General features: G+C 39.7%; 1 protein-coding gene across 5 annotated transcripts in view; it reads right to left on the bottom strand.

Moving 5' to 3' along the window:
- The window catches only part of igf1rb (insulin-like growth factor 1b receptor), a 63,901-nt gene that overhangs the window by 9,947 nt on the left and 27,687 nt on the right, over nucleotides 1-26,267 (bottom strand). For all 5 annotated transcript variants that reach the window (XM_039613060.1, XM_039613053.1, XM_039613057.1 and 2 more), the window contains 11 exons: nucleotides 9,040-9,346; nucleotides 8,554-8,690; nucleotides 7,365-7,509; nucleotides 6,153-6,361; nucleotides 5,763-5,889; nucleotides 4,983-5,218; nucleotides 3,364-3,531; nucleotides 3,059-3,263; nucleotides 1,492-1,796; nucleotides 1,253-1,386; nucleotides 112-271 (listed from right to left, as the gene is read on the bottom strand). In XM_039613060.1, coding sequence (XP_039468994.1) covers nucleotides 112-271; nucleotides 1,253-1,386; nucleotides 1,492-1,796; nucleotides 3,059-3,263; nucleotides 3,364-3,531; nucleotides 4,983-5,218; nucleotides 5,763-5,889; nucleotides 6,153-6,361; nucleotides 7,365-7,509; nucleotides 8,554-8,690; nucleotides 9,040-9,346 — 2,133 coding nt within the window. The remainder of the gene's footprint in view (nucleotides 1-111; nucleotides 272-1,252; nucleotides 1,387-1,491; nucleotides 1,797-3,058; nucleotides 3,264-3,363; nucleotides 3,532-4,982; nucleotides 5,219-5,762; nucleotides 5,890-6,152; nucleotides 6,362-7,364; nucleotides 7,510-8,553; nucleotides 8,691-9,039; nucleotides 9,347-26,267) is intronic.

The raw sequence follows: 26,267 nt of genomic DNA on the forward strand, positions 1-26,267 counted from the left end.
ATTAGTAGTTTTGACGTCATTCAGTTGTTAGAAAACAAAAAGGCACAACATTTTTTTTTAAAAATGGTGCAATCAACTCTAATGATGCATGACAGCATGCGTCTTACTTACGTTCAGCCACATACAGATCCACAGTTTGTGTCCAGGAGCCATTGCCAGCCAGAGACGTGGCTCTCACTCTAACTGAGTAGTTTCCTGGACTGAGGTTGGACAGCCGAACGCCACGCTGGGCCCGATACATTTGACCAGATACACATTCATGCTTCTCAGTCTGACACACACACACACACACACACACACACACACACACACACACACACACACACACACACACACACACACACACACACACACACACACACACACACACACACACACACACACACACACACACACACACACACACACACACACACACACACACACACACACACACACACACACACAGAAAAGAGAGCTTATTATGGAGTAAGTTTTACTAAATCCAAATCAAACATCCAAGGGCCTGCTGTTTTTAATTTGTACTGTGCAATAAATAGTAAGGACAGGGTTTAGGGTGCCAGACCCATTCTGCCTCAAGATGAATAAATAATAAGTCTCATGTCTGGTCAGTGGCGTATTTGATTGGTTAACATGTACTTCTGAGACCCAGTGCTGCCACTGTTTTTATGGCGTTTCTAAAACTTAACTCCTGTTTGTTGGTTCAATCTGTTCTGCATTTAAAATGAGCACATTTTAACATGAGCACACTTCTGCATCACATTCTGTGTGTCAGAACTGACTTCCCAACATTTTCAGAGCATTAGGTTAAAGTGAAATTTTGTTTAACCTACTTGTTAAACTTGTTCTGCAGTGAAGACTAAGGAAATAGTGATCATTTGTTTTTCATTAAAGGGAAAATGAGAGATTATGGCGTTGACTTTGATACTTGCAAATGTGAAATGGCTCTAGCTAAATGACTGGCAGACAGTCAGACTGGGTAACATAAAAATCTCTTCTTTAAAGCTCATTTTATAGACTTGCTTTTATGTCACATCCCTTTTTTGTTTTTCTTTTGTTTTTTGTTTGCTATTAGCATCTGTCCTTTATGATTCAATATACTTTCTGAACTTCCTGCCAGTCTTAAAATTTATCAGTATTATAACTATTACTTCAGATTAATCACTTCATACAGAGGAGAAGATGATCTACGAGCAAAAAGAATTTTGAATAAACTATTGAATTTACTGAAATCAAAGGCAGTTTGTCCTACCTCAGCACCCAGTTTAAACTTGATCTCATACATGAGGATAAGTCCGTTGGGACGAGGCGGCGCGGGCCAACGCAGAAACACCCAGTCCTCATGGCCTTCCCAGGTCACTGGACCCGGGATGTCATCGGCCTTTTCTGGAAAAACCACAGCCAGAGTTGAATTACAATGGGTATCAAAGAAATCACAGCTTGGTCATGTGTATCCCAGCTGCCTGTAATGTTTCAAAACAAATTGCTGACCTGCAGGCTTGGTTCTGGAAAAGACGAACTCCGCTGCGCTGCAACGTACGACCTGTCGATTGCACGCATGAACATCGATGCGGTAAACCGTAAAAGGCTGCAAGCCAGAGATCTGCAGCTCACGTTCTGTCACTGATTGCTCAATGAATTCAAATTCTTGGTCTGCCGGATCCTGTTCGGGGGTGCTGTTGTTGCCAGCGGCTTGAAGAGGAGGGGCAGTGCTACTGTTGCTGTGCAGCTGGTTGCGGCGGGAGTGAGTAGAGTTGGCGATGCCAAACAGATCTCTGCGGCGACGATCTGCTGGCCTGAAAAGTAGAGTCAGAGGAGAAATTATAAGTGTGAAACAGGTGTGTTTTAAGTGACATTAAGCCCAACAAGCCAATTTTTCATACTTTGGAGCAGGATGTGAAACACTGGTAAACCACAAGGCGGTGAAACCTGTCTATCTCCTTTGTTGTTCACTTCTTAGCTCTTTAGTTTTGTGCTGATTCCAGAGTTACTGGAATACTTTGCTCAAACTTGACGTTTTAAGTGATCTGCTTTGTTTTTGTTGCCATTTGGCTTTTGGTTCAGCAGTTCGGATGAGGCATGATAGGAACACTGTAAACAGAATTACTGAACAGCTCAGTTAATTTTCTAGTTACTAAACTTTTACATCAAAGCACACAGTATGTGCCAAAATGTGATATATCAGACCCACTAACACAGCCGAGCAACAAGAGATTACCAAGTAGTTTCCCCCATGTGCCTTTATTTCATAATATTTCATTGGATGGAATACCAGACAATGTTATTGCCATGGTTTTGTCTCAACCAGAATGAAATGTGGACCACTTTTAAAGGGCTTTTGACAATTTATCCTCAATTATATTTCTTCTAACACCAAGAAAGAAATGTTTTCTTTGGCTAATTATAGTTAAACAGTTCCAGCCAATCCGTAAAAGACTCTGGTAGGTGTGTAATGATCACATCAGCAGAGTTTACAGATACTGTCCCATTCATGTTGGTTTGCACACATCTGTTAAAGGTAAGCTCAAAAGTAAATGCAGAATATATGATGACACTTGATGTTTATCTTTAGATGGAAGTACACAAATCCCTTTATTCTGGCCTGGCAAAACACACCAAGAACTAATTATTCCCAATGGACTTGCACATGTGTGTTGAGACATAAAGAAATAATGTGATGCAGATGTCCGGAGTCCAATGCAGCAGGGTGACTTCCTATCTCTATCCAAATCAAACAGAAGCTGAGCCACTATTTAGGGAAATAAAGAAAAAGTAAATGCATTTGTAGGGAAATTGCAAGAAAGATTAAAAAAATAAAGACTGAATTATCACTCCTTATTAGGCTATGTTCTCGTAACTGCTATGCATAATTATATTGTATAATGACTAAAGACCGAAGGAAGAAACTGATCTCTGTTTTGCTAACCTGAAAAATTACTCAAATTGTGCATGCATAGATATTTGGTTAGTTCACATAGGGGTAAAAATCAAGTTAAATGTTGCCGTAGCTACACAACGGCTGTGCCACATGGAGAAATAACGATCTTGGGTTATTCACCTTGGTGTGAAAATGGAGTTGTGCAGGAAGTTTTCAAAGACTTTTCGGTAAGAGGCGTCAGCAGCTTCAGCCTCCAGGTCTTCCACTGATTTGGGGCAGGGACAACAGCCTTTACCTGCCCCATCGGGATTTAGTTTAGTCGGCTTTGTCTCCTCTTCCTGGTCTCCCACCCCTATGGCAGCGATCCTAATGGGAATCTTCAACTCTGCAGGAGAAAGAGAAAGATTTGTAGTCCGTTTGTGACTTAATTATTAGCAGCAGTGGTGGGAATGGAAGTTTGTGCCTGTGTGTGTGTGTGTGTGTACCTTTGGAGCAATAATTGTGCTGATACAGCTCTCGGTCTTCCGCTTGCTGCTGCCATCTTACCAAGTAGTACGTGTGGTTCCCGTTCGCTGAGACAGGGGGTGACCAGCGTACCACCAGTTGAGTGGATGAGTTGGAGTACACTCGCACATCCTGCGGCATGGAGGGTGCTGAGAAGGACGGAGACATAAACTGATTTCTAACAATTTTTGAGTAAACTCTTTTCTCCTTCAGGCTGCCAGTGCAGATGTGATCCTCTGACATCACAGTGCTGCTATGTCTTTACACTGCAGCTGGACTTATTTAAAGCAGCCTTCCATTTCATCTAATTATTGCAGTATATTACAGTTTGTTTAAATCAGATTTTCTCCATCTCTTTGACTTGCAGCTGTGTTTATTTCAAACAGTCTTCCTCTCCATCTCCTTACAGTATGTTTGGATAAAATCCAGAAATGCTTTAATTCTGACAGAGAAATAACCCACTTCTATTTGCAAAACAAGTAGCAACTAAGCATATGCTGTACGATGGTTTTAAGGTATACCAAACCATTTAGTATAAAAATATACTCCAAGGATATGATTTTCAGTAACATGAAACATGAAATTTCCCCTTGTGGGACTAATAAAGGTATATCAAATCAAATCAAATCATAGCTACTTTTGTTAAACTAATAAGGGAAATAATGCAGTTGCTAATTCAAACCACCAGAGGTCAGTGACAGTTTGGCAACAGCCAAACAGTAAGGCCAGAAAGCCAGCTGAAAACAATGCTATGCATTGGTGGGGATACAGTAATGCCCCTCTGGGATTGTTTAGACCGAACGATAGAGGGGAGTCGAACAACACAGACAAAGCTACAATGCAGTGGTGGTGAAAACATGGCCACAGCAGGATACCTGCAATGCTGCAACTAAAGATATGGATAAGGTAAATATGTTTTGTTTTGTTTTTTTGACTGACTAGTTTACGATTAGCTTTGGCACTAAAACCAAATGATGAAACTTTATTTTTGGGTTGGGTTAAACGGCACAGTTGTGGTTTGCACGTTTGCCTCATGGCAAGAAGCTTCCTGGTTAGATTGTGCTGTTTGCTTGTGTTCCCTGTGCGTATGCTGGTTCTCCCTGCATATTCTGGCCCACAGTCCAGAGACGTGCGTGTTAAATTGGCGATTCTAAATTGATCGTAGCTATGAATGGTTGTGTGTCACTCTGTGCTGGCCTTGGGATGGACTGGTGACCTGTCCAGGGTGTACACTGCCCTGGACTGATGGTTTTGAAATAGATAACATACTGAAGAATAAAGCAGTATATGAACGTGTGGGTGAAAATGGGGTTTGCAGTGTCTAGAACTGAGAAGTCAGTAACACCAGAAAAGTGCTACATAAATGTAATTTTATTTCAATTTCCTTCCCATTTCAGCTGCTTATGTTGAATGAAAACAAAGGCAGAGACTTCAAATTACTTGGGGATATTTAGTGGTGGCTTAGTCAAACAACAATTTTGCTCTTTAACTCCCTGGTTATTCTGACGAACAAAAACAAGTACTTTCTCCACTTTCAGAGAGAAGAAAGTACAGACTGTAAGAGACTGTAACTTTTGATCTGTGCTGTTGTGGTGTTTACCTGAGGGGCTGGTGCGGATGTAGACCACCTTGCTCTTGGCTCCTGGCATGTGTCTATCCTCCACTGTGAGTGTGATAGCTTTAACAAAGACAGCATACTGTGTCCACGGCTTCAGGTTGGACAGAAGAACTCCAGGATCTGACTCCTTGTCAGGCCTCAGCTCCACATCCACCATATTCCAGCTGTTGGAGCCACAGCCATCCTGTCCCTCAAACTCTGTGATGTTCTGGTAGGGCCTAGAAGAAAAGGGTGAATTATTAATTTATTAGTGTACATCTATTTAATTCATGTGTTTTTTTATTACACAACTGAAGAATGTCAGCAAAACACAAAAATCTCATCTTCCTCAAAATAATAGTTAACACAGACAGAAAGACCACATTTCCATCGTGGTTTTTACTTTGCTGTATTTGTTTGTTGCCTGGCTCACCATTTTTAATACATCATGTCTTTGCATCAGTTTTTCCCCTCATTCTTCTGCAACGATTTAACACTTAAATGTCCACTTAAGCTCAGCTCCTAATATTCGCCCGATAGTTGTGGCTGGAAAACCATTAAGTGAGATTTCCTATTGCTGATTCTCTGGACATTTGTGAAACTACGTACCAAGTTAATATAGAAACTTGATTAAAGAAAAATTTCCTGTATTTAAAGTCCTGTTAATGTTTCTGGAACCTAACCTCTGACAGTTAACTTAAAACATGTTGGCTGATAAAGTGGTGGGATTAAGATTCAGCTCAGTAACACTCAGCCTGCAGATAAAATAAACAAAAAACATACGCTTCCTTGTAGTAGACAATGAAGCTGATGAGGTCTCTGTAGTCAGGGGGCCGGTAGCGCTGCCATGTCAGCTTGATCCTTGTGCTGCTGGTGCTGTTAGACTTAAATTTCAGAATAGTGCTTTCACCTATGGAGGGAGCAAGGAGTTAAAAAAAAAAAAAAAAAAAAAAAAAAAAAAAAAAAGCGCTTCAGTATGTGTGCATTAATATGCAGCAATTAGCAGTGTTGACAGAGTGGTGCAGTAAATACTGACATAAGAAGCAGAACAGCATCACGCTCAAAAGAGGTGTTTGCAAACTGCTAGTAAACTAGAGTAACTCCAGCACATGAACTGGACATAGCAATTTAAATGTTTGTGGTTTTCAAACTGAAGCTCATTTTGACCCTTACAGCTGGCTCTGTCGCCGTTGTTTCGGAAATCACTCTCATCAAAGCGGGCCTGGATGCCTGTTTTGTTCCACATTTTGCGGATCTCGGACATGCATAGCTTCGGGTTGGCTCTGAAGAACAGCTTTCCTGTTTTGATGGTCAGATTGTGCTGCTTCCAGTCCCAAAGATACTGTAACTGTTGGTTGTCGAATGCAGAGAAGGCATACATGCTAGAGGGCAGAAAGAGGAGGAGATGAATGGATTACAGTCATCAATATGCTGCTTCGTTCTACATTCATTCGTGTATGTTTATCTATGAGTGTATTGTGTGTATAGTGATTCATGCTAGGCTGACAGCCAACTTTCCCACCAAGGTTAAGGCCTTATTTTCAGCACGTAATGGAAAACTACACAACATATCCACTAGTGACTTGTCTATTAAGGGAAGCTATGCTAATTGAACAAAATGTAGCTATTTTACTCTTCTCGGTAGATCTCTCTTCTAGCTGGAGGTTTAATGACCCAGTTAGACAGCAGAGGGACTGCTTGACAGCAGGATAAAAATCACCTGGCAAATCCGATTAACCAGGGGCTGACATTTTTTTGTGTGCTGGAGAGGAGATTTTTTTATGATTCTCTGGGTAACACCCAGACATCAAGGAATGACTGTAATGTGGGCCTTGGGACAGTAAGATTCCTGTGAACACAAACAGATGGAGGAGGGAAACGAAGGCCTCTCAATGACCCTGAGAGAACCTTTCCTGGGACTTTTGGAGGTTATACCTCATTCACAAACAAACAACTGCACTTGTTCAAGTTTTTTCACTAAAGATTCTTGAGGATGTTGGATCATATCATTCTTATATATTAGCTAAAAATGTAGTTACTCAAGAGTTGTGTTTATTGAGCACTAATTTTTTGTGGTTCCTAGAGTTTTCAAAAGTAAAATGAGAGAGAGAACCGCTTTGTTTTTTCTCTATGGGGTCTTTTACCTTTACCTTACACTATAAAGCACCTTGAGGCGATGTTTACTGTGAAATGGCACTAAACTAATAAAACAGAATTGAATAAATGAATAGAACTAATTAATATTAAGGTGAATCCTTGAGAAAAGTACATGAGAAGAAATGAGCTCAGTGTCACAATGCACAAACATCCATCTCCACTGTAAGGCATTGAGATTAAAACCTTGGCTGTATGTTTACCCATGTAGAGAAGTGTGTGCGTTCTTACTCTTCATGGAGGTTTTCTCCATCGATGTATCTCAGGCTCCGAAGGAATGCAAGGGAGCTCAGTGTGTGCGAGTGTATGATCCGTACGTAACCAGTCACCCTTTGGATCAGACCTGTGAAACTTTCCAGCTCTGCCACCATGTTATCTAAAGACGGACCGTCACAAACACATTCATTTATCTATTGATGCATTTTACCCTTTAGTATTTCATTGCTGGCTTAAACAGGACTTATTATCATTTTACACATTTCCTGTCATATATATCCTGTTACAATGATGGATGCTAATTTTTAAACATGGCTAAAATTTCAGCATGTGTACAAGCAATCACCATGAGTGAAAACTCAGACTAAAATGGGCTAAATGCTCCATTTCAGACTGTTGACTCTATACTGTGTGAAAGTAAGCAGATATATGTAATATGTTTATCTTAGGCACATGGCCAGGACTTATTCCTGGAACAAAATGTACCTTCAGACATATAACTAAACAAGTGTGTTTCATGCAGAAGGTCTGTAGAACCTAATTAACAGAGGTATCAACATTTTCCTGTCATTTCTGGCCATATGATAATCATAAATGCATTAAGCTTGAAAACATTAAGCCCCGCTTACAAAAAACAAACATGGCTATTTTTCTTTGTTTAAAGTTTAAAACTGCTTTGGAGTGTGCCAGCATTTTTCATATGGGTTAAACCCTGAGAGCTCTGGCTGTGAGCACAAAAGCTTCACCCACCTACTATTTACAAACCTTCTATTTATGAAGGGAAGCCAATAAGAGGAAAGGTAGTTTAAAGGTAGGGACAGGGGAACTGAACCAGGTTGTTTCAGTCAGTAGATTAAATCACAGGCTGCACAAAGGCCCAAGAGGAGACAAATAAGGATTATTTTGAACTGGGAATTACCTTGTTACTGTAAAATAATGTTATTATAGAACCATTTTTAAACTGTTGCAATCCATGAGGATAGCTTTCCTGAATGGACAATGAAATATATTCAAATTGTTGAGTTCTCATGTGACTTTCTCAAGTAGCAAAATCTGTGATAACTTCATTTTGTGTCTGATTTAACAGTGTGAATATAACAGATCTTTATAATGTTCTACACCAGCTGAGAAACTCCTCAGGCCTCCCTCACAAAGAAATGCGAGTATTAACAGTCGTATTGCTGTGTTACACCGCAGTACTTACGGCCTCTGCGGATGTTGATTTGCAGGTTGCCTTTGATAACAGTGCAGCCTTTGAGAGACTGAGCAGCAGTCATGGAGTCGATGACCTTCCCATCACATACTTTATCACACAGACCATCACAAGCTGTGCAAAACATACTGGAGACAGACAGAGAGAAAGGCAGGAGACAGTGAAGGTACAGCGTCATTCCTGACAGACATCTATTTGCCAAACTGGTTTAGCGTTGTTGTTTTTTTCCCTTTCTTTTTTTTTAAATTTCTGTCCCTGAAAGATTTGACGTCAACATTTCACAGAAGCAGCCAAAGCATGTCTAGGTGAAATTCCTCGGCATGCTTAACGGCCTTCACTATTTTGAAGGCCATACAGAGACTATGATGGCTGGCTGTCTCTAAGCTAACAGTAAGAATTGAACTAAATTCAATATTAGCAAAGCAACAATAAGTAGGGTGTTAAACCACGGTACATTCAGGTTGAACGGCAGCTCACCTGTTTGGTGCAGCGCGTGTGTACCCAGATGGACATTCAGGCATGCACTCTCCTCCATGGATAACGTATCTGTCAAGGTCGGTAAATTGGGCTTTGGAGCAAAGCTCGGCACTGATGCAGCTCCAGCCCTCGAACTTGTAGGTGCCTGGGGGGCAGTCAGCCATGCAGCGGCCTTGGTAATAGTAATGCACACATGCAGTACATGCTGTGTCACTATCGGGGACTGTGCAGCTGCCCAGACACTGAGGGTGGCAGCACTCGCCGTCTGCTGTGCACGCTCGCTGTGCACACTTCTCTGGGCACCCCACTGGGGAGACAGAAAGAAAGGGGGGGTATTTTAGCCAGACAATTTTCCCCCAAAAAATAATGAACAATAAAAAACAAAACAAAACATCAGAACATGACAATTTTTAGGTACATGGCTTGTACTTAAAATTGATTTTCTGCTTTACAAGAATTCAAAGCACTTTTCAGTGTTTCTCATACACCTATCTACACAAACTCAAATACATGATGGCAGTGCTGCTGGGCTATCCCATCATCTTGCTCAATGACACTCCGGCCTATGGAGAGGCTGAGGTTCCAACAGCCAACCCAGAGTTTAGTTGATAACATGTTCTATTGTGGTCATTTAGTAAAGATGACTGCAGATTTAACTGCTCCCTTATACGTTTCCTATGTGATTGTTTTGCACAGAAGATTATGATGCACATGTAGGTTTGCTGCAGCAGGAAAGATAATCTCACCCTGAAGGCAGACCAAAAAAGTTTTTTAAATTTCCAGGTTTTAGCACAATCGTAGAGTGCCATGTGCCATTATTATTTACCTGGCACACTTAAAGAACAACATAAATCTTTTAATCAACATGAAGCAAACAAGCAAACATAAACTTCTTAAACAATTGTGAGGAAGAAGAAGAAACAGAAGCAGCAGCAGAAGAAGAAGCAGAAGAAGAAAAGTAAAAAATTAAAAATTGTTTTTTAAATGACTTCTAAAATAACTCCAGATATGAAGGGGGAGTGTGTTCCACCATTTAGGAGCAGCTACCGCAAAAGACCAATATCCTCTATGTTTTAATTTGGACTTTTCAAAATATTTTTATTTAATATTCTACCATCACACCATTCAAAATGTAATATTTCGCCCTTAATACCACTACAAACAAGTTAAAATTTGGAGCAAACAACAACACTGATGTAGTCCCACTGATGCAAATCCATATTTAACAACCAAACAGAGCTTGCAGTGAACCTAAAACCATAACACATAAATATAACCAGACAGCCATCAGTGCGAACATGCCTCTGTTATGACACTACTGGCTTCGTTTCTGAACAAATGATTTGCATTTACCAGTGAATGACTGACAATGCATGCATGCACACCCGCCCAGATTAAAGCTTTTAAATACACCAAGAGCCACACATGAAGTACTCATGCAAGCTGCTTCATATCCAACCAACCACATTTGAATTTTTGTTTTCTTAGTCTTACTATTATAAAAGGCAACCCAGCCATGGGGAGCCACAAGCCAGTGTACTCTTAATGCATGTCTCGATCTTGGAAAAATGGGGATTGTTGTGTGAGGAAGAGCATCTACTGTAAAATCTTTGCCAAATCAAACACACAGATTACGAAGAACAAGATTTCCATATCAGATAAGTTGGGGTGACAGAGGAGGACGCTAGGGATAGGGTAAGATTGAGACAGACGATCCACTGTGGCAAACCTTTAAGGAGCAGCCAAAGGAAGTAGTCGTGGTAGTAGTAGTATTCTTTAAATTACAGAATAATTATAATTATAATTATAGAATTCTAAAAAGGTGCTTTCAGCTGTGCTTTCATCCCTGATCCACTCCGGATTTTCCAGCCAACAGAGCTACAAATAACTCGTCCAGTTGCTGTGGTGTTCCTCTAAATAAGAGGATATTGTAACTGATGACAGGAAAAAGTGACTGAGGAGTTCCAGAAGAAAAACACCATATTGACATACATATAGAGAGCAGCCACACCTCGTCATGGCCTTTGTCTCTGCTGCGGGGGGATTTAAATGAAGCGTGATAGACAACAAAACACCAAGGCAGCTTATTTGACTAGCTGACACATACCTTTCACCATCACCATCATGCAGCTGAGCAGCAGCAGCCTTTAACCCACCTTTACTGTCAGCAGCTCACTGCTTCAACATGACAGTACAGAGACATAAGCTGATTGGCTCAAACTGACTCTAAACAGTAACGTGTCTGCCACAGAAACAAACACTAACTGCTATGGAAACACTGTAAATCCTGCTTGAAATTATTTGGTTGTGTGTCCTTTGAGGCATAAACAAAGGGACAGTGATTTCTGAAGCCAAAGAAACTGTAATTTTGATTGTGTCATCCACATAGGTTAGCCAGAGGCTGTTTAAACCAGCACCAAACAACACAAAGTTATAAGAAATGATGTGTTGTTTATAGAATGCTGAGCGATAAAACACTGGAACAAGTTTCAACATGCTGCCTCCACCAACTCTGTCAAACAAACCAAAGACAACAGGCCAGAGCAGATGCGTATGGCTACTTCCCTTTATTTATATTTCAATGATTTATCCACAGAGGCTTGTTATATTATATTGAAAGACCTGGACACGCAGTATAAAGCATTACAAGACCGATGTTAGCGGACGATAGCACAGACTAAAACACAAAAGAAAAGTTAAAACCATCTGTTCAATCTGTTTATGTTTGAGGTTAAAGAATAAAGATTAGGAAGTTTGCGCTTGGTTCAGGGGTTAATGCTGCATTCATACGATTTCTGAACAACCCTAAGACACTAAAAAGCAGGAACTTAGAAAAGCATACCCAAACAGCTGTATTTATTAATTGTTAATCTGCTTTTGATTTTCTCAGCTGGTGCTTTAAGTGTAAGTAGCGGAAAGAAAAGCAAAGGTATTCAGGAAAGAGAAAATCAACCGGTACAGTTTGTTTTTAATCATATTAAAGCAGGAAAGCCAGAGTGCCATAATAATTGACAAAATAGCTGTTTTTTAGATGATCAACCAATCAATTCACTTTACCTTTTTTTTTGTTTTTGTTTTTATTGCTCTGATGTTTGGCACCAAAACTAGATATCAACTGTGACATTACATCCACTCTGGCACCACCTATTGGTTTGTGAAGTCCTGTTTTAAAGCCTCAACTGTTAGCATTTTAGGCCAAAGAGCCAACACTGGTAAATAAGGTGCCTTCGTAAAGTGTATAGAAACACTTTACACACCATTGTTGTATGTTCATGTATTGCTATCCACCTGTTATAGTGACAGTTACAGTGATTCACAAATGGTTATCATGTGGGAGTTTATCCATCTTAAAGGAACGAGAGAATAACTCTAAAAACAGTCACACTGACTAAAAATGTCACTCTTAATGATCAGCTATTGTATATTTTTCACATGTTTGTACTCACTTGTTTGTATGGACTATTGTATTTGTTTTTAATTGTTATGTTGTTATGTGTTGTTTGTGTTTTAACTTTCACTGCCATGTTGCCAGAGATTTGAATCTCAATGAGATTTTGCCCGGATAAATAGAGGATTAATAATAAAATATCCAAAAGTGTGGGGGCACTGAAAGACCGGCAGCTCTGCACACAGCAGGAGAGAGGAGGGAGACACTGGAGAATTTGTTTACCACGTTCAGAAAAGAAGTACCTTATACATACACAGGCAAAGAGCACTGAATCTTAGATTACCTTGTTTAAATGCAACGATAAAAGAGTCAGTCTTCCTTAATCAACTGGACGGTTATCACATGAAAATTTAAAACCGTATTAGATCAAGCTGTTTATTTGTATGTATAAAAGCAGTTAAGAGGCACAGTAGACTAATATGATGCATTAGATAAAGAGTATTAGGTGTTTCTACAGTAAAGGTAGGGGTCGTTAAAGCAGATGGTCCGGCATATTTGATTTGACACAGACTTTACGCATGATGCTCTTCTTGACATAAATCTTCCATTTATCCAAGCTTGGGACGTTCACTAGGAATACACTAGCTTGTAACCTCCTGAGGCTCGTTTCTCCTCCCAGAATCTAACCAGAGCTGCTTTGCTTGTAAAGCAAATGCATTAATCACTACACCAAGCATATACAAGTATTCCATGGTGTTGCGGCCCTGCAGATGATCACCAGGCTGTAAATAAGTTTTGTTCCAGGGTGAAAACCTGCTTATTTTTATTAGAAAGTCGGATATTTTACCGTAATAGTCTATGACTGTGACTCACTTTTGGAGCCAGCATCAAGTGGTCACTGGAGGAACTGCAATTCTGCATTTGCTTCATTTTTCAGTTCCAGATGTTGCTGCTTGGTTTTCAACACGTTTAAACATGAACATCGCATTTATTTTTGTTTACAGAATAAGAAATGAGAGACAGAAAAAAAAAAAAAAAAAAAAAAAATCAACACACTGACCTACAACTTGCAAAAGCTGCCAACTATTTGTTGTTCAGTTTCGTGATTATGAGTTTCACCCTTAAAACTACTACCCTTTGTACATTTTGCAAAGCCTGCATGACCAAATATTCAATACTGACACCATCTAAATACAGAAACCTTCCAGTACACTTGCCTAGTAAATTCCTAATTCTAATGTTAACTTCAAATCAAACATCAACTACAGAATCCATTTGTAGTAAGTATCACTGGCTAATTTTTCTTTTTGGTCATTCACTCCTGGGTGACACAGGAAGTTCCTGAAATCTGCTGTCTTTCCCCGATTGGGCAGGACCATGAGATGACCTTCTAGCCCATCTCCCAACTGACACAAAAGCCAATCAGAACCTTCAGACTGTGTGGTCCCACCAACCATTCAGCAGGCTGTTTGTGCTCAGCAGGAGGAAACGAGTGCTGCATTTCACAGGCACAAAATGTTCTTTCTCTGCTCACAGCCCCTGCCAGTCCCCCAAAACTCCATCTTGCCCTCTGACCTCTTACAATAGGGTGATGTGAGCTGGAAAGGTGTAATTTTGAAATGCGATAATGTACAGCCTGAGGTCCACTGAGGGTTGGGTGAAAAGGAGAGAGAGTCTCTGCTTAAAGTTTGACTCAAGCTGGAGCTCTTTGCATGCAAACCCCTGAACACAACTCCCTGACTGACCAGTGAAGGGTGGAGGGAGGTGGAGAGGTCAGTGGGTGCATACAGTAGTGCAGATCAGCATTCAGCTGGACATCTGCAACATAAAGCTTCCCACTTTCTATCCCCCTTACTACACTTTTAGAGACAGGTTGATGCAGCGCTGCAGCACAAGGCAAGGAAATGGAAACAGGAAGAGAATGAAAAAGAGAAAGTGTAAAGGAAAGAGAAAGACAAACTGCAGGAGGAGGAAGAGATGGGAGCAGGTACAGAGTATGTGAAGAAGTGAAGGGGTGAAGTGGAGAAGGAAGGAATTTAAGATCGAATTGAAGATGTATATTGCATCTTTTCCACACACACAGACACATACACACGCAGCATTATGTGCGTAATCTACACACCACAAATTAACAGATGAGGAAATGAAAGTTTTTCAGCTACAATTTATAGATGTCCTCTAAACACATCACAAGCAGGCAACCATTTTGAAAACTAAAAGGATCACCTGTATTACAATTTTTCTAAATGTGGCTGTCCAGAAACAACAGGCTGAGAGGGGCAGCTTTCTTGGGACCCACTCACCCAAACAACAGGAGAAGGGAAGTTGTTGGTCAGTAAATCAAAACGAGAGAGAGGAAAAATAAATAAATAACTGAATAAATAAATAAAATGTCCCGCTATCTTGCGTGAAGCAATTTGCGTTTCAGATCACCAGAGCAATTAAATTAATCTTTAAAAATCCCTTACCATTTTTAAGCATTAAAATTTGTTTTACTTATTTATCTTTTTTCTATACAACATTAACACCAGCCCAAAACATCAGTGATGTAGTAGTTAATGCAGAACCAAAACAAGCCAAAACAATTATTGTAAGGTGGGAAGTACAGAAAAAAGGTGACAAGTTTTCTTGTCATTGGTTAGTTATGTTGCACAAATTAATGAGAGTTAAAATCCACTGAGAACAACAAACATGACCTTGACTCTGAGCAAAATTCAATTTTGGTTCATCCAATGATTATTGTGTACAAGACTGTCAAAAAAAAAAAAAAAAGAAAAATACCACACACCAAGTAGCCTTTCTTGCGAATTGTGCACTGTTAGATGACAGATATCTTGCTGTCGCCTGAGCTCTTCAGTCAAATGAGCCAGAGAAGATCTAAATGTGATTTTACTTAGTTTTTTTGTTGTTGTTTTTTTACCTGAATGCAATGTTGGTGATCTACTCTAAACATTTAGCAGACTATTAAAACAAGCACTTGAGTTCTTGGTGACCAAGGAATAAAGAAAAGTCAAGTATATGTTCGCTGTGTGGTAATCTGGTTGAATCCTCATTAGCCAGCTGTTCTGAGTGTGTGCTACATATATCTTACTGTGGAAAGTTACCAGACACAGCAGATTTTGTGTGTGTGTGCATGTGTCTGTGTGTGTAGAGAGTGTGTGCGTGTAGTGTGTGTGTGTGTGTGTGTGTGTGTGTGTGTGTGTGTGTGTGTGTGTGTGTGTGTGTGTGTGTGTGTGTGTGTGTGTGTGTGTAGCTTGCTGTACTGGGCTGTATTTAAGTGATCTCAGCATTTTGCCTAACCTCAGAAAACAAGCTGGTTAATAAAATCATGTAAATTATCATGGAAGTGCAGCTGAAAGTAATATAACTGCAAAAACAATGAATTAACAGTTTGATCAAAACATGCTGATTGCTGGCAAAGGTGGTTCTCGTTGTTATCACAGCATTTGCATGGGAACAGGTTGTGCTTCATATTCCCATTAACCAGTAAGGATTAGTTTGTTTTTTGGCTTGTTTGTTGGGGGTAATTGAGAGTTAAGTGATGGGATGTCAAAAGTTGTTGTAGGCAGTTGTATAGTTGTTAATGTCCATTCGGGGAAATAGTTTACCTTTTCCACTCCGTCATTATAGAGCATTCTGGCTGTGGGAGAAAGATCACTTGTTGTGTGTCAAAAAGCCAATACAGCGCTTCCAGGGAAACAGAAATACCAGCCCAGTGGGAAGGCAGGCTGGGAAACTCACACCACCACCCTAATGGCGGGAAAATGTCTGGATTTTTGCCTCTACCCCTCTACTTCACGACCAGTAAAAACCAGAGGATCAAACAGTACTTCATTTTACATATCTTGTTGTGCATGCCTGCTAACACTCCTGGATTTTCCCAATATTTTAAGACCATCTGACCTCAAACTTTATTATGAATGTTAAGGATGCATGCATCAGTAAGCTTCTCATGTTCATAATGGTACCCAAGTTGCCAGATTGTCTATGAAACAGAGTCTACACACACAATCCACACACTACAGACAATTTCAATCCATCTGTCAGTGTAACCTGGCAACCACCAACCAGACTCAAACACCATTTGGATACTGATTGAATTAGGTCACTATCTTAGCTATTGTTAGACCATTTCAACTGTCTTTACATGCACACACATACAGTATGGCTCAACTCACCACTATTTCATTTAGTAAAGTGGCACTCGGTAAGATATTCTTCAAATCAAGATTCCAGAACAGAAATGCTAAAAAAAAAAAACCCAAACAATGCCTCTTTCCAACTGCTCACAATTCCAACCACTTTCATACAGCTTGGACATATTGATGAAAATAGTTGCTTGATGCAGATGAAACATAAAATTTGTAGGTTTGTTCTGTAGATTATGCTATCTTCGTTTGGGAAAACAGACTTGTACCTGTTTATTTTTATTAGGAAAAATACTAAATTAGGAATACTGAAAACTAAATTGTTATGTTGTCATCAATGGCAAATGACCTTAATGGTATAATGAATATCTTTTAACAATTACACTGGAAATAAAATGCTTTTATTCAAATCCCTCATCTGACACACCATTTTTTTTCCTGTATGTTTTTCCTGCTTTAGGTGAATGTGTTACTTGTTCTTTATACATATTTAACAATTACCAAGCCACCTTGACCAATACATCAAGTATAACCAAATGCAAAACTCTGAAAGCCACACACAACAGCTTCAAAGTGGCCACTGAGAAACTGAGGCAACAGATATTTCCACACTCACAGTTTTCCCCATTTTTTAGCTTTGGTGTCCGTGCAAGCTGTGTGAATCCAGTGAGCGTGGAAGCATTCCCGCCCTTTTTCTCAAGTTCACACACTCCATGGCCTCCCAGTGTGTTCCAGCACTCAGGCTGAATTGGGAAGCTCTTCTTGGGAAGAACTTGATGATGTACAGAAAACACAACAATCTCGCTGTGTTTCCAGTCTCATACAAAGCATATTCTGTACTGGCCAGACAGACTGTCAGTGTAAAGGTTCAGTCAGTGAATCAGTCATTCAGAAAACCAGCCAGTCAAAAATCTGTGTGCGGTGTCTACAAAAGCAAGAACAAGGGTCTTGATTCATTCAGCCCATTCACAGCTCTACATGGCTGGCCACTATTGTGCTCATCTTTTGAGTCTCCACGTAGATAACAGACATCACAACTAGCCGCCCAGTGGTCAAGTACAAGAGACCTCCAACACATGTGACAACCTGCCTGTGAGTTCAGTCCGACAAACAGGCTGTTCAAAAAGTGCTTAGTGCCATAGAGAAAACAATGAAGACAGAGCACGCTATTGACCTTAACAGCTGTGTTTGTGTTTGGGCTGCCGACATCCATTAACCATCAATGGAGTTAGAGTTCCTAGAAATGTTTTAGTTGTGCAACTCTGTAGAGCAATCTTGAGAACATTTCTGCCACAAAGACGAGAGCTGAAGTGAAGGTACAGTATACAATCAGTTTGTTTTTTACACAAGTTTACCCAAAACATCACCAGGAAGACTTTGGAAAAACCCAAGGCTTAAAATATAAACAGAAAAATATATTAAAATTTTGTACAAATCTAAACAAAAACGGAGATATTGCTTTAGCTGAAGATAAGATCTGATGAACTTTGTTTATCCAAAAAATGGGAAAATGTTTGGCTACTGTCACAAAGTCTATTAAACATACCTTCAACAAAGCAGAATATGTTGATAAAATGCAGTATTACAAAATAAAAAAGCTTAAAAAAAAATCTTAAAAAACTAAACCAACTTTGACAGAATACCATGTAAAATGGTAATAAAATGTATAAATTGATGGAGTATTATGACATCATGAAATCAAATGGCAGATATTTGATTCATTTAAAACCTAAATAGAATTTGGCTCTGTTGGCTCTTTCGTGAAAAACGTATTCACTCAAAATGAAGAATAACATTTCCAAGTTCCTTTAACGACACCATTCGCTCTAAGTACACACAGATCAGGAGCTTTAATTTGCCCAGGAACAGGAATATCAGACGACATGCTGGATTTCTTCCTCCTCCCTCGCTCCTCCTAGTGAGAGGAGTCCCCCACTGGAGATGTGTGGTCTGAAGCTTCCTGTTGATAATTACAGTGTGTTTGAAAGCAAAACTCTAAGAGATCATTATTCCTGTTAGCGATAAAAGGCTAAACTGGATTCTCTTTCTAATTCACACTCTCAACAAGAGTGGATTCACACACATCTGTCAAGACTCTACTGAGAAGAATACATTGCATTAAGTGTCTACTTTGCCCGTGTGGGTGGTGGTACAGGTTAGAGAAATGGGTCAAAATAAAGAGCTAAACATTTGTTTTGTGTAGCTATGATAAAAACACCTGCAAGATGCACTGGTGAGAAGATGAAATACCAAGCAGGAGGCCCACTTTGAAGGCTTATTAGATACAAGGATGACTATTTATTTTCGTTCAAGGCAGGACTGCTGACCTCTGGAAAGTGATTACAGCAGCATTTATTTTTCCCCCCCAATCTCTTTTAAAAACAGCTACCTCCATATTTTCCATAGTTTTGAATGTTACTTTTAGACACTAGACATTTCTAGTGTCTAATGACCATTCCACAGGTCTAGCCTATCAATGTGCACACGCAACACAGCTCTCCCATCAATCATAATGCACACATCCTGTGAACACTACCATTTCTTTTTAAACCTGTTTGTGATGGTCACTAGAGAGAGAGAGAACGTTTTTAAAGAATCAGACTAGAAGGCTTGTGCACAAGCTGTATTACATGTATGCATGTAAAATCAGGCATGTGTACATAACTGCACATCTACACAGATGTTCAAATGGTCGGTTAAACGAATTATCAAAGCTAGCTCTTCTAGGTTCTTCTCGGTAAAATGTTTTTTTTTGCAAAGCAAGTTTTAACAAATAAATAATTGGGCAATATAACCAGAAGCTTCTCCAGTAAATCTTAAACTTTATTTCATCCTCTTAGACTACAGCTGGCAGTTCTCCACCTGCTGCAGGTTCCAGTTGTGGCCCTACTACCAAACCAGGTGAAGTCCAAGACAGTTAATTTTGAGTATTTTTTTAAATCCCTGGAGACTCAGTGTTGTAGTGGACAATGTCATTTGCATTTACGCTTGTGTGCTGGGGTGTGTTCAGCAATCTGCCTTCATGAGTGAAACTAAGATGTGTATGTTGGACATGGAGCTAAATATTGATCAACAGTTAACTTTGTGGGAAGGAAAAAATATTTCAGGGTCAACTCTGAGTCTACGCATGGACTGTTTGAGCTATGAAACCGAGAAAACCAACATCTGTCTACATCGACAGAACACTAGCTTTTTATATTATTATAGTAAACGGGCTACATACAATTACAACCTGTTACATTTTTTCACAGAGGTGTTATCCTTGTGTAAATAAACATACTGTGTTTACATACCCCTCGAGCTTGTTGAGGTCTGTGTCAATATGATGTGTAGTTACATTTCATAGGAAGTGCATACCAAACTATATAGGTTTTAGGGCTACACCTTAGCTATGACTTAGATTTAATACAACACTGAAGTGGGTAAGCCCATTGAACAATCAGACAAGAACTAAATGACATCAATGAACATCACAACAGTAACCTGACCAGGGAGACAACTGGAACGGAAAACATGACACAGGAAGGGATAGAGTTAGCATGTTAGAAATGACTGATCGTATAAAATAAGACACGGGGACTGCCCACTTGTATTTTCCATCACGGATTCTGTTGGGCAGGCATCAATATTACCTGACTAACCTGCTGAACTGACTGGTTTTTTCCATTTTTTCCATAGGAAACACTGCTTTTTGGTGTAACACCGTTCTCATTTGCAGATTGGCACATAAGCAGCATTTAAATGTCTTTAATATATTTTTTTAATTTTAAGATTATCAAGTTCTATCAAGACATAGCAACAGAATAACCCGTAAACAATGGCTGCTGGCAGAACAAATGATAACAACATTTCTTGCAATTACTAAATAACATCAGAAAAATAGTCTGTTAAAGGTAGTCTAAACAGAGCCAACTGTTAACCTTGTGACTCTTGTTGGAAAAAAGTTAAATAAGTACAAGACAAGTACAGACAAAAGGAATTCCTGGCATCCCTCTGTTGACTGATCTGAGAAGCACAAAGCCAAACCCCTTTGGTCCCCCAAAGGGCACACAATAACACTTTAGTTGTTTCTTGATACCTGGAGTTTCACGATAAATTCAGATTAGGATGGATATAGCAGATTACAGATGCAGAGGAATAAATAGTTTTACAGAAGTAACAACTGACACAACAGAAGTCTGCCACTTCTGGGAGTTATGTCTAGGTCAAACAAGCCTGCTGAAACCTTAGCCTCAGACGATTTGGCCTTGGCACATAGTCTACATGCCAACCTTTCAAGAAACTATTCACTGTGTGAAAAGGGAAGAGAATAAGGGTTTGTACCCATTGTGAAACAACTAAAGATTAACTCAAAATTTCACTGTAAATACTGAAGATAATACACTAAGGACATAGAATAACAAAATAATAACTGAAATGATCTCACTGAAAAGTGTAATAAAATATGTGAAGAAATCAGCAAATAAATAGTTATGTCAGTTAGTCAAGAGGTGAGGAGGGTTGATATTTCAGAACTGACTAAAAACCTGATAAAATATCACATCAATGCAGGTCATGCCTAAATTCTCAAAAGCATGTTATGAAAAGCTAAAAGCCTTTAAAACAGGACAGACAGAACAATTTTAAAACAAAATGACAGGGAAAAAAAAAAGTATCTGCATGTGCCATTTTAAATTTTACTATTAATGTTTGAATTGTTGAATTGCAGGCTGCTGTGAGGACATTCAAAAACAATTCGAACGCTTGCACAAAAAAGACACCACTTATCCGGTCAAGCTGCGACAACAAACGATACTGCATACTGTCCAGGTGTTAGCTGCACAGCAAGTCGGTTTACTTTGCATAAGGGTGGAGTCACATGTTGAGTCACCCAGGGTGGTGACAAGTGTTGATAAGCAACAAGCTTAAAAAAATATTAAATTACAAAAACAGTGCAAGAGTGTCCATAACCTAATGCTATACAAGAAACAAATGTTGCGCAACTGAATTAACTTTATCTCACTCTACTCACAAGCTTGGCAACGATATTGATATGTGCCAGACTGCTGTACACATTCAAACTCTACGTGCCCTTGAGTTCAAAAGATCAACATAACATAGTATATTTAAAGTTAAATATTTAAAGTTTATATGTTATTTGCAGAACTACGGCAGTAAAAATACACAAAGTTTGCTCTTCATATTTTATGTCATTCGTTTTCTGATATTCTTTTTCTTCAGCTTGCCTCCTTGACCAAGTTTAATTTAATTCTCTAACACATGAATCATGTCATTAAGGACTGCTATCAAGAGGGAAAAGATCAAGTAAAAGCCTGGGTATTTCCGGTTTGGAAACTGCGGTATGCTTACTGGATTGCATGCAGAGTCCAGCTGGATGAGTGCAGTATTGTTTTGGTCAAGCTTTTGAATTGTTTGGCTTCTCATAATTCAATGCACTGAGAAGATATTAGGGGAAATTTGAGCAAGTTTACAAGAATGAGGTGGATAGACAACCATAAAATGGCTCTCGCCACAGCTGTCACCAACACAAAGGCATAAAAAAAAAAAAAAAAAAAAAAATACTTGGGGTTGAATTTTTTGGCAAAGTTCCCCAGCACATTGTATTAAAACTGAATGTAGTCTTTACTAGCAAAGTAAATGTACAAACAAATGGAATTTAACTCCAGGTCTAGTGCCATCCCACTTACAAACAATGTAACCATATGTAGGAGTGCCGCTCAATCAGTGAAACTGGAAAAACACTACATGAATGCCGTCCATCTATCTATTTACATGCAAACAGAAATACATAATAGAAGCAGCAAGATCTATAGTTTGTATAAGTAAATATGCCGATATCCTGGTATGTATCGTGTCCACATGGCCATTACTATTATACAAACCAGGAATGTTTTTAACCTTCAACATTATATTTCAGTGTTTCTCCTCTGAACAATATGCCTTATTGTGGGAAAATGTCAAAATAGGGAAAACAAACGACGACTCGTCTTTGCTATTTCATCAAGCTTGCTGTTTTTGTTTTGTTTTGTTTTTATTATTTCTCGACCTACAGAGCGAAGCAGTCTGTCTTTTTTTCAAAGTTCTTGAACCTCCTAAATAGTAAATTTGCAGAGTTCAAAAACTTCCATTTAATGAGTGGATGCACAAACATGTCAGAAGAGATTCAAAATCTGAAAAGTTTCTTAATTCCTAATTCTGCTGGCAAGAACCACCAGGCACGCATGCCCTCCCCACACACAGAGCATCAGAAGGAGTTGTCCACATTCCTGATTCTTTGTGTTTATGGGTTTGTGTGTTTGGCGAGGGAAGACAGAAATATCCCTGGAATTTGATGGAAAGGATGAAGGAGGCTGAGTATAAGATTCCCATTCACCTTGTGGCATCCTGGTCTGTTTGGCTGTGCTAAGGACCTACAGTGATTCTCCGACAGTCTTAAAACAGGCTGAAAAGTTTCATCACAACCAGAATGCTTTTTTGCCAAGCTTTCTCCGATAAGCACACCTACTGAGATCAGAGAAACGATGGCATGTAGTTTGATATTAATACTCCTTCATTGATTGCTCTTTTTACTTTAAACTGATACCTTGCTAGACTGGATAGGACCTGGTCACCCGCCCCTTGCCTGTCATAAAAAAATGCATTAGGAAGGAGCTTCAAGTCACATCACAAGTGTCACCATACAGATTGTTTATATTTTTTTTTTCCCACGAGTGTTCTTTGCCAGCTTTGAATTCACGAACAAGACCTGAGACCCTGGTCACACTGCTCATCCAAAGCTAACAGTGTTAACAGAGCACAATTAAAGGCCACATAATTACAGTAGGCACTAAAACACAGCCAAACCAGCAATGTTCTCTTCCAGGAATTCCAGGGATGGGTGTGTCCGTTCACTAAAAGCAGTCATGGATGTGCCTGGTTTACAAAGCAGCCCCTATAATTACCAGCCCTGACAGCCTCCGGGTTCTGGGTCAGGGTAAGGGGTGCATAAGTAGTCGTGCATCATTTTTGTTTTGGTGATCAGTTACTGCTTTTTTCCTCCTCTAACTGCTGACTGCTATAGCTGGACACAATAAAGTTAGTAGTACTGGCTCTCTAATTTAATGGTCTTTCTTTATTTTCATGATTATTTACATAACTCAAAACATGTTTTATATTTTATATTCTTCAAAATAGCCGCCCTTTGCTTTTATTACAGCTTTGCACACTCTTGGCATTCTCTTGATGAGCTTCATGAGGTAGTCACCTGAAATGGTTTTCCAACAGTCTTGAAGGAGTTCCCAGAGATGCTGAGCACTTGTTGGCCCTTGTGCGTTCACTCTTCAGTCCATCTCATCCCAAAACATCTCAGTTGGGTTTAGGTCAGGTGACTGTGGAGGCCAGGCCATCTGGCGCAGCACTTCGTCACGCTACCTTCTTGGTAAAATCACCCTTACACAGCCTGGAGGTGTGTTTGGGGTCATTGTCCTGTTGAAAAATAAGCGGATGGGATGGCATGTCGCTGCAGGATATTGTGGTAGCCATGCTGGTTCAGTGTGCCTTCAATTTTGAATAAATCCCCAACAGTGTCACCAGCAAAGCACCCTGACACCATCACACGTCCTCCTCCATGCTTCACGGTGGGAACCATGCATGTAGAGACCATCTGTTCACCTTTTCTGCGTCGCACAAAGAGACAGCAGGTGGAACTGAAGAGCTCAAATTTGAACTCATCAGACCAAAGCGCAGATTTCCACTGTTCTGATGTTGCTTGTTGCTTTATAGGCCATCAAGGCCTGATTCGCACAGTCTCCTCTGAACAGTTGATGTAGAGATGTGTCTGCTACTGGAAACCTGTGTGGCATTTATCTGGGGTCTAATCTGAGATGCTGTTAACTTTTGAGTTCTGAGGCTGGTGACTCGGATGAATTTATCTTCAGCAGGAGAGGGGACTCTTGGTCTTCCTTTCTTGGGGTGGTCCTCATCTGAGCCAGTTTCATTGTAGTGCTTGATGGTTTTTGCGACTGCACTTCGAGACACAAAGTTTTAGCAATTTTTCCAGCTGATTGACCTTCAGTTCTTAAAGTAATAATGGACTGGCGTTTCTCTTGACTTAACTTATTGGTTCTTGCCATAATTTGAATTCTAACAGTTGTCAAATAGGGCTGTCAGCTGTGTACCAACCTGACTTCTGCACAGCACAACAGATGGTCCGAGCCCATGAAGAAAGCAAGAAATTCCACATATGAACCCTGACAAGGGACACCCGTGAAGTGAAAACTATTTCAGGTGACTACATCATAAACTTATTGAGAGAAGGCCAAGGGTTTGCAGTGCTGTCAACAAAGCAAAGGGTGGCTACTTTGAGGAATACAAAAAAATAAGACATATTCAGAGCTATTTATCAATTTTTCCCCTTGCTATTCTATATATCTTGCTTCATATATTAGATGTCTTCAGTATGCGTTTACAACATAGAAAGTAGTAAATATAAATACATATAAATAGGGAGCATATCACAATGAATGTGAGACAACTATAAGATTGCTATGTGCTGACAAAATGGAAAACAACAGGTGATCTGATCGAAATTGAAAAGTAGGCTGGCCACAGGAATGACCTGCCAATCAACAATCAGCATCAGGATCAAGGTTTGTGTGACTGGTATATGACAGATGCTCAAATTCAGCAAGAAGGGTCTAGACAAAGCCCCAGGGTTACCTTTCCAGATATGCGGCTCCCAACTGTGGTAGGGAGATATCTAGTTCTAGGCTTAGTGACTTTACTCTAAGCTGCCCCATAACTGGCAACCAGCCATTGCTGTCCGGACCAAGCTTGGAAAGATGAAACAGTAGAGGAGGGCAAGCTTTACTTCTGCTTTGGATTACTACATATAAATATACATATTAAACCATGGGCCAGCACCGACACTTTATGGTTGATGAACTGGGACAAATATCAGTGTCTAAAACAATAGTTTGGTCGATGGCTTTTTTTTTTTTTAAATAAATTTTTATTATCTACTTATTCCCTTTTGTGCCAGAGAAGTAAAAGGAATGGGCAGTCAACACCCCTGGCCCGCTGATATGTGTGGCTGTGATGCTACCGCAGGAAATTCAATGATTGGCAGATGCAGCCCACAGATTCTGTACACTATTTTTCCCCCAACAGAAATTACCCAAACCTCTGCTAACAACACTACATAATAATCAATTCTCAAGCCTGATGAAATGCGGGCTGGTTTTCAAATCAAGGCAGAACTGGCTCCAGACTAGCAGCCCCAATAGTACCCATGAGGGTGGAGAAGAAGCAATGGAGAGCTGTTCACTTAACCCAACAAGAATCTATTTCTCACACAGTTTACCCACATAAGCACCTTCCTGAATGCGAAGACAGTAACATGCCCTATGATAGAGTTAACGTTCAGTAAAAGGTTGTTTTTTGTTTGGATTTTTTATACTTTTTGCAGGGTTTTTCTTTTTTTGTTTATTACTTTTTTTGGTCTTGTAAATCACTAAATCTGAAATATGATGTTGGGGAAAATTCAAAGTAAAAATATAAAAGTAAACAGATAAAAAAAAATAAAATAAACAATAATAAAATTTACTGTCTCCCAGAAGCCAAAGAGCACCTAAAGTTCTGAAACCCTTGCACAAGCCCTGACTACCACATTTTCCTATATACCTTTTAAATTATATTTATTAAAAAAAACAAAC

The sequence above is a fragment of the Oreochromis aureus genome, linkage group 1 (assembly GCF_013358895.1).
Source record: "Oreochromis aureus strain Israel breed Guangdong linkage group 1, ZZ_aureus, whole genome shotgun sequence".
Lineage (NCBI taxonomy): Eukaryota > Metazoa > Chordata > Actinopteri > Cichliformes > Cichlidae > Oreochromis > Oreochromis aureus.